At 33.4% G+C, this 10,276-nt stretch overlaps 1 protein-coding gene across 1 annotated transcript in view; it reads left to right on the top strand.

The window, feature by feature from the left end:
- LOC145259932 (matrilin-1-like) overlaps positions 1-10,276 on the top strand; it is a 185,512-nt gene that overhangs the window by 144,567 nt on the left and 30,669 nt on the right. The window contains exon 5 of the mRNA XM_080117893.1: positions 3,330-3,410. Within this exon, the coding sequence (XP_079974019.1) occupies positions 3,330-3,410 (81 nt within the window). The remainder of the gene's footprint in view (positions 1-3,329; positions 3,411-10,276) is intronic.

The raw sequence follows: 10,276 nt of genomic DNA, 5'->3' as shown, positions 1-10,276 counted from the left end.
CGATTTAAAATTTCATCTTGAAAATGAAAAAAAATGTGCTTTTTGAAAATCTTTATTAATAACGATAACGACTTAAAAGGGCTAAATGTTTTATGTTGTCTTTTTTATTGTTAGAAAATAAACTGGCTTTTTAAACTTATTTTTTTCTGATTGAAACAATTAATGTGCAAACAAGTGATCACATTTTTATAGCCTATATCCATCACATTCTCTCTCTTTGTCCGCCCCCCCCCCCCCCCCCCGATCCAGCCGTTTCGGAGTCCATATGGAACGAACTCATACAAAGATACAATCATAGACACACTCAGACAAACTGCCTTTTATATTTAAGAAGAGATATTATTATTATTATTATTATTATTATTATTATTATTATTATTTCATGTATACATCTCGTATATTATAAAGAGATATTTTTTATTATGTATAGCTTTGAGCATTTACTTACATAAGGCTCAGTGTATGAAAAGAAATATATAGTTATGTATGAAATTATATTTATAGCAATTCAGTTCCACTGAGGCGTCCGCGTTTCATCTCTGTAGTTAATTACCATTAGCCTGACGAAGCTCTACTGGGTGAAACGCGGTCGCACAGTGTAGTCTCGTTGATCGAAATATATTTTTATGCCTTACTTTATATATATATATATATATATATATATATATATATATATATGCCTTACTTTATATATACATATATATATATATTTATATATATATATATATATATATATATATATATATATATATATATATACTTTTTATTTATTTTACACATTCGGGAGCATGTTTCGGTCAGCCAGTTATAAGTAACAAGAGACCTCTTCAGGCGATATTATTTATACAAAAGTAGAGTTCGTAACAAGTTAGGGATTCTAATTTTTATAAGCAGCATCGCCTGAAGAGGTTTCTTGTTACTTGTAACTCTCTGACGAAACATACTCATGAATGTGAGCGACGTATAAACGCTTATGTATGAATTTCGTTTAATTCATTAATTATTTCATCTCTCAAAAATATTAACTTGGAATTATATATTGTATGTTAAGAATTAATCAAAATTTTAAAAAGACCAGATCCTAGGAATTCGAAGAATAGGCAAATAAAATAAAAAGTTACCCATACAGAATGTGAAATTTGCATAAATTATTGTTCAACTGAGGATAAGTCATTAATAAATTTAAAAAAAAAAAAAAAAAACTTTGATTAAAAATCACTGATTCTTTGTCAAAAATACATCAAACATTTTGAATTCTAATTATGGTCCGCCGGAGGAAAACAAAACAAAACATTCATTTCGCATGAAAATCGCATTGCATTTCTTTAATTCCATCGACTAAACGTTGTTTAAAAAATAACTATTCCATGTCATAAATGCATTACACATTTTGAACTCTAACATCTATGCTTCGTTTTAAAAAAGAACATAAAAATTATTTTCATATCACAAACACATTAAATATTTTCAAATAATGTATTTTATTTTTTCAAATCCATCATCCCGAAGAAGTCTGTAAAGAAATGTTAATATATATATATATATATATATATATATATATATTTTTATATATATATATATATATATATATATATATATATATATAATTTTTGTTGTCCTTTTTTCATTTGAATATATCTATATCTATCAATTTGTCTATCTATCTATCTATATATATATATATGTATATATATACATACACATACACACACACACACACACACACACACGCACACACATATATATATATATATATATATATATATATGTATATATATATATATATACATAAACTCATGAGTAAAAAAAAAATAGGCCCTGAGTGAATTTTAACTGAAAATTTCTATTTTGCAGATCATTATTATTATAGCATATAATAATAAGTAGAAAACTAATCCTAAAAATTGCAAGACCGCATCTTGGCGAGGATATCAAAAAAACGAATTGCAGGATTACGGTAGTCCAAAATTACTTACAAGCAGATTTTCTATATTTTAAGAATAGAAAATGTAAAAACATATCTTTTTATAGTGGAGCGAATTGGACAAAGGTTCAAAGTCGAACGCTTGGTAAAAGGGAAATCTGGATCTAGTCGCCCTAGAACATCCATTTTGAAGGTCGATCACAGGCTTAAATTTACTGTTTTGAAGGATCGAAAGAAAAAGATGCAAACAATAGCAAATAATTCAAAACAGGGACTGGAAATTTTCTTTCTAGATATTCAATATCTAGAAAGAATGAAAGAAATGGGATTTTCCTCTAAAAGGTGTGCGAAGAAGCCACTTTTGTCTAAGAAGAACATCAATGATAGAAAGAGATTTTTTCAGGTTATGGCAAGAAAGACACAGCCTGGTTCAGGAATGATTTCTGGTTAGATGAATCAAGATTTTGTCTTGTTAGTGATGCTCCCGATGCTCCCGAACGGTGCAATCGAAGAACTGGAGAAAGATTTTCACCAAGTTGCATAAAATCGACAGTTAAACATGGGAACGGGGGGATAACTTTTACTGCAGCAGGAGTTGGAGAACTTAATTAGATGTGAAAAGTCAATCAATGCAAAGGAATACATTCGAATATTAGAAACAGGACTGTTACAAAGTATCCAGAAACTGTGAATATCCCAGAACATTATTTTTCAACATGATAATACTTCTGCACACACTGCTAAAGTCACAAAAAAATGGTTTTCTGATAATTCAATTGATATGATATTTTGGCCAGGTCAAAACCCCGATTTAAACCCAATCGAGAATATTTGATCCATAATATCTCGAGCATTGGCCGGAAGAACTTTTGAGAACAATGACAAACTGTGGGAAGTTGTGCAAAGCGAATGGAATAGCATCTCCTCTTCACAGTGTTCCACTTTGGTTGAGAGCATGTCTAAAAGGATTGATCTTTTAAAGAAATCAAAAGGGAATGTGAGTCCATACTAAGCATTTATTAAAGTAAATGTCTTGTTCTGTGTTATTAGTCTCGTTTAAGTTTCTTTGTTCAATTGTTCTTTGTTCAATATAGCTTTTAGTGCAATAAAATGTATAAAATTTGTTTGGTCCATATTTTTTTTTCTTTTTTGTTTTTGCTCACGAGTTTATATATATATATATATATATATATATATATATATATATATATATATATATATATATATATGCATGTATACACATATACATAATTTCTTCTCTATTCAGGATCTATGACACTTGAACAACGCCACTTAAATCAGTTAGCATGTATTTATTTGTATGTTTTTATCATAGGAAACTCTATAAAGTGTGTAATAATTTGTAATATCTCGACTGAATGTGTATTTCTTTCCAATTATTCAGTGCTGGAATCGCCATCAAACATCATAAAGAATGGACGAGGTCTAAGAAGCGAAGAGAAGAAAACCAGCAACGACGAGAGAGGTGAGGAAACTCGTTTGGTTTGAGGTGTCGTCGTCATTCGTTCTTTATTCTGCCTCCTTTAATGGTAATCACTCGCATTGCTAATGTCACCAATCAATTAAAATATATGCGACTACGTTATATTATGTGAAAATATTAAGAAATCAAGTAGACGTAAAAAATTATGAAGAAACAGAAATGCGAAAGCAATTTTTATATTAAAGCCAGTTGATAGATTGTCCTGTGGAAAATGTCTTGGATTTCGACAGTTGCTGTTATTAGCGAACTAGCAGACAAACCTGGTGTTTCCCGGGATAAACGAATATTCCACACTTTCAAGACTTTTATTTTCATCAGAATCATTGAAAACGATCATTCTCCAATCAAATATATTAATTATCTGCTATAGCCGGGGACCAACCGCGGAGAACGGGGAAATTTCACGTGCTTTTATGCAAGTCCATTCAATTACTTTCTTTAAGGCATCATAAGATTTCGATTTATACCCTGTACATGTTTACAATACTCTGTAGACTTTTATGATATTCTGTACAATTTTTTTAAACTCTGTACAATTTTATGATATTCTGTACACTTTTATGGTATTCTGTAAACTTTTACGATGCCCTGTAGACTTTTATAATATTCTGTACACTTTTAGACTTTTATAATATTCTGTACACTTTTAGACTTTTATAATATTCTGTACACTTTTAGACTTTTATGGTATTCTGTACACTTTTTCGAAATTCTGTACACTTTATGGTATTCTGTACACTTTTATGGTATTCTGTACACTTTTACGATGCCCTGTAGACTTTTATAATATTCTGTACACTTTTACGATGCCCTGTAGACTTTTATAATATTCTGTACACTTTTAGACTTTTATAATATTCTGTACACTTTTAGACTTTTATGGTATTCTGTACACTTTTTCGAAATTCTGTACACTTTATGGTATTCTGTACACTTTTATGGTATTCTGTACACTTTTACGATGCCCTGTAGACTTTTATAATATTCTGTACACTTTTAGACTTTTATAATATTCTGTACACTTTTAGACTTTTATGGTATTCTGTACACTTTTTCGAAATTCTGTACACTTTATGGTATTCTGTACACTTTTATGGTATTCTGTACACTTTTACGATGCCCTGTAGACTTTTATAATATTCTGTACACTTTTACGATGCCCTGTAGACTTTTATAATATTCTGTACACTTTTAGACTTTTATAATATTCTGTACACTTTTAGACTTTTATGGTATTCTGTACACTTTTTCGAAATTCTGTACACTTTATGGTATTCTGTACACTTTTATAATATTCTGTACACTTTTACGATGCCCTGTAGACTTTTATAATATTCTGTACACTTTTAGACTTTTATAATATTCTGTACACTTTTAGACTTTTATGGTATTCTGTACACTTTTTCGAAATTCTGTACACTTTATGGTATTCTGTACACTTTTATGGTATTCTGTACACTTTTACGATGCCCTGTAGACTTTTATAATATTCTGTACACTTTTACGATGCCCTGTAGACTTTTATAATATTCTGTACACTTTTAGACTTTTATAATATTCTGTACACTTTTAGACTTTTATGGTATTCTGTACACTTTTTCGAAATTCTGTACACTTTATGGTATTCTGTACACTTTTATGGTATTCTGTACACTTTTACGATGCCCTGTAGACTTTTATAATATTCTGTACACTTTTAGACTTTTATAATATTCTGTACACTTTTAGACTTTTATGGTATTCTGTACACTTTTTCGAAATTCTGTACACTTTATGGTATTCTGTACACTTTTATGGTATTCTGTACACTTTTACGATGCCCTGTAGACTTTTATAATATTCTGTACACTTTTAGACTTTTATAATATTCTGTACACTTTTAGACTTTTATGGTATTCTGTACACTTTTTCGAAATTCTGTACACTTTATGGTATTCTGTACACTTTTATGGTATTCTGTACACTTTTACGATGCCCTGTAGACTTTTATAATATTCTGTACACTTTTACGATGCCCTGTAGACTTTTATAATATTCTGTACACTTTTAGACTTTTATAATATTCTGTACACTTTTAGACTTTTATGGTATTCTGTACACTTTTTCGAAATTCTGTACACTTTATGGTATTCTGTACACTTTTATGGTATTCTGTACACTTTTACGATGCCCTGTAGACTTTTATAATATTCTGTACACTTTTAGACTTTTATAATATTCTGTACACTTTTAGACTTTTATGGTATTCTGTACACTTTTTCGAAATTCTGTACACTTTATGGTATTCTGTACACTTTTATGGTATTCTGTACACTTTTACGATGCCCTGTAGACTTTTATAATATTCTGTACACTTTTACGATGCCCTGTAGACTTTTATAATATTCTGTACACTTTTACGATGCCCTGTAGACTTTTATAATATTCTGTACACTTTTAGACTTTTATAATATTCTGTACACTTTTAGACTTTTATGGTATTCTGTACACTTTTTCGAAATTCTGTACACTTTATGGTATTCTGTAGACTTTTATAATATTCTGTACACTTTTACGATGCCCTGTAGACTTTTATAATATTCTGTACACTTTTACGATGCCCTGTAGACTTTTATAATATTCTGTACACTTTTAGACTTTTATAATATTCTGTACACTTTTAGACTTTTATGGTATTCTGTACACTTTTTCGAAATTCTGTACACTTTATGGTATTCTGTACACTTTTATGGTATTCTGTACACTTTTACGATGCCCTGTAGACTTTTATAATATTCTGTACACTTTTACGATGCCCTGTAGACTTTTATAATATTCTGTACACTTTTAGACTTTTATAATATTCTGTACACTTTTATGGTATTCTGTACACTTTTACGATGCCCTGTAGACTTTTATAATATTCTGTACACTTTTACGATGCCCTGTAGACTTTTATAATATTCTGTACACTTTTAGACTTTTATAATATTCTGTACACTTTTAGACTTTTATGGTATTCTGTACAATTTTTCGAAATTCTGTACACTTTATGGTATTCTGTACACTTTATGGTATTCTGTACACTTTTCCGAAACTCCCTACGCTTTTATGATATTCTGTACACTTTTCCGAAATTCTGGAAACTTTTATGGTAGTCTGTACAATTTTTCGAAACTCTGTACACTTTTATGATATTCTGTACACTTTTACGAACCTCTATAGATTTTTATGATATTCTGATCGTTGGCACAGTCTACCTTCTCGTTGTCCTAAACGATCTTGCATGAAGCTGCGATGTTTTCTGTCTTCCACGGCATCCCTTTGTCAATCATTAGTGCACGAACTAAAAAAACATTTACTCAGTAACGCACTTAAAATATTCAAAATATATGAATCCTTTTTATTTTTTCGATCAGAGAAAATGTAGAGCAAATATACAGGGTTTTTTTTGTCAGTTTAATAATATCACGTGTCAAGACACTGCATATGTTTGAAATAAAGTAAGGAAATGCAGTTCGTATCACGCAGTGGGGACTTGCCAAAGTATTTGACGAGCCTCTGTCCCCAAGATCACCCTAAAAGATAAAAGATAAAAAAAAAACAAAAAAACGTGAATTCATATTGATACGGATATTGATCGACTATTGATCGACAAGACTCTATTGCTACCAATGGTTTCCCGAATTCTTTTCTAGAATTGATACTTACATTGAAGTTTGCCAACATCTCTAGCGAAAGTTATGCTAAGAAAACAGAAAAGATTCGAATTTGGAAGACTCAGGTTGTCAATCAACGTCGACACGAATTTCATCACAGTAACTCTTCGATTCAAGATTATTAAGGGTATATATATATATATATTTTTTTACACAGTGATCACCACTTATCAAGGCCCGGAAGCCACTCAGGGATAAGAGTCATTGCAAGTACATTACGTTAGTGTGGAGATTTGATGGAGTGTTTACTTAAGGGGGCGGTTCATTAGGAATTTGTTAACGTTGGACTTGAACACATCCAAGTTGTAGTCCGGTGGGAAGCAGGCAGACGGAACAGAGTTCCACAGGTGTGCAGTTCTAAGAAAGAAGCTTTGTTCATGGAATCCACGTTTTGATTTGCACAGATAAAGAGTGGGGGAAATTTTTCACAGTGGATTCGGCTAGACGGGTGTTTTTCGTGAAAGATTGGCGAGGGGGACCAGAGATTGGAGTTCAGACGAGCACCTGCCATGAAAATAACGATAAAACAAGGATAGGCTCGCAACGTCTCTTCTGTGGGAGAGAGGTTGCAGGGTAGAGAAAAGGGCATCCCCCACTAAGCCACGAAGTCTATTTTGTACTCTGTCAAGGCATGATAGGCTGTTTTTAGCAGCTCCTGCCCAGATATGGCAGCAGTACTCCATCCTTGGACGTACTTGGCTTTTATATAGATAGAGAATTTCATCAGTAGTGAGATATCTTCTGGAGCGGTAGAAGGATCCCACCATCTTTCCAGCGACCTTGGCAACAGACTTGATGTACATGTTCCATTTCAGATCAAGAGTAAAGGTCAAACCCAGAAGCTTGTCAAAACACGGGGCCTCACCCAGACGAGAACCATCCATCCCAATTGATGCCAGATGGGATCAGAGCGTTGATGATGTAAGGATAGGAGTTTGGTCTTGGATGCATTAAAAGTAACCATCCACGTCTTCCCCCACTGAACCACGCGCTCGAGATCAGAGAGAGAATCAGAGAGAACTTTGTCATTTACGGCCTTTGATGTGTTGCCGTAGATGGTCGTGTCATCAGCATAGATGTCAACGAATGATTTAAGTATGTGTTTAGGGAGGTCATTGATGTAGATCAGGAAGAGAGTTTGGCCCAGAATTGACCCCTGAGGGACTCCAGCATTTATATTGCAGGCCTCCGATTTTTATCCATCGACCACTACTCTTATGAGCCTATCGGAGAGAAATGATTTAATGATTGAGAAAACATTTCCAGTTATACCGTAGCTGGAAATATTTTGAAGTAGACCCTTATGCCATACCTTGTCGAAGGCCTTTGATATGTCAAGAGCAATTGCCCTAGAAAGGATATATTTGCCAAATGATGTTCCAATCAAGCCAATTGGTTTGCAGGGTGATTAAATTGACATTGGAAATATCTAGCGTGCTCACGTGAAGTCATGTACGCCCTCCTCTCGACAATTGCCGACCCGAACGCTGTTTTCTGTGGTTTTAGTCTTTCTGCCCGTATATTCTCTCATGTTGGCGACTGACGATTGCGCATACAATGACTTTCAAGTATAAAAGTAAAGTAGAACAACGCAAGCCTACAAAACAAAACAAAACAAAACTCATTTATATCCTGTTTAAACCAGTTATGCATGTGTATGTGATAATGGATACCTGCCTTTTAAAAGCTCTCCCGATCTGCTCCGAGTAACGAATTGTCATCCACTGTCCCAAATTGGAAACTGTCCAAACTAACTCTGACTCCTTAATTTATTGACACAAAATCGGAAATACTATGTCTGGTCTTTTGTTTTAGTCACCACAATACCTAATTTATAGAAACTGACTATTTCCGTGCTTGCCTGGTGAGCTGGGGCTGGTTGGTTATTCAGAAACTGACCAACGACCGTGAGGCGTCTTCCTGGGCTCAAAAAGATATCAGCGGCTCTCAATCGTTTTTTTTCAACTAATATCATTTCCTATACTTCTGCTTTTTTTTACTCACGTTCACCCCTAACAATGTATATAGCTACTTGAGCTACTATTTGGGGCCCTGCCTAGTAGAGATTAACAAGATGTTCGTTTACGTTACATTTAAACTTCTGCGTATCAGTACAGTCGGGGAAGCAGGTAGTAGGAAGGGAATTATAAAGTCTAGCTGTTCGAGAGAAGAAACTATTAGGGTAGAAAGTTTTCTGGCATTTAAGGACCTCAAAAGTGAAGGGGTGAGATTTATTGCTAAGGAAGTATTCCCTCCCTATTGAATTTTTTAAAAGATAGTTACGCCTTTATAAGTGAACGTTACTAGCAAGGAGTATCTAACAAGTTCAACTGTGGATAAAATGGTTTAACAATAATTATTTTAGGATATAATACTTGTTTGGGTTAAAGTTAAGATTATTTGCTCTTTTTGACACCCGGCTTTGCTCTGGAAATGAGACGACGCGGTCATACACGATATGTTCCTTTCTGCTTAATGATTATCATCCTCTCAGATAGCGTAAAAGTTCCTCTTTTTCCTCATGTTAAGAATGGATTTCTTGTCAGATTCATCATATCTAATTAATAAGCAAAAAAAAAAACGGTGCTTCCTTGATTCAATTAAAGCGACTCGCAGCATCCGTAAAAAGTATCCACAATTATAGGTAGACACAAAATGATGACGTGGCTGATAATGCGTTAAAAGTTGGTGATTTACACAAAATTTGGGCATCCCTACAGTTCTTGCTTGGGGATTCGACTTACTTCTGCATACAGCGTCTTATATTTCCAAATACTCACCCATCTGGAACTGACTTGGCTCAATCTTGCTTAACTTCAGTGATCTAACGAGAATAGTGTGTCAACGTTATTATGCCATAAATTCGAACATAACGACATAGTAGAGAGAGGCTAGGTTGACAGAATTTGCGAAAAGATCGTTTCTATGGCCAGAGAATAGTTCCCCTCCTACTGATATGAGAATATCCCCTTGTAAGGCCCTCCCTTCTGGTTCATTACAATCCTGGCTCCAGTGGAAAACATTCAACCGCCCGAGAACAGGAATGGGGCGATCAAAAGTTGCTATTATTAGATGGGGTTATAAAATTGGCCCAACCATCTGTAAACGTCGAGAGAAGGATTATACGATGTAACACTGTCTTGTCTGCCT

This window comes from Euprymna scolopes, chromosome 35, assembly GCF_053919585.1.
Source record: "Euprymna scolopes isolate OS-2025 chromosome 35, ASM5391958v1, whole genome shotgun sequence".
Classification (NCBI taxonomy): Eukaryota; Metazoa; Mollusca; class Cephalopoda; order Sepiida; family Sepiolidae; genus Euprymna; species Euprymna scolopes.
The sequence above is the reverse complement of the archived record's forward strand: the minus strand, read 5'-3'. Positions and strand labels throughout refer to the sequence as shown.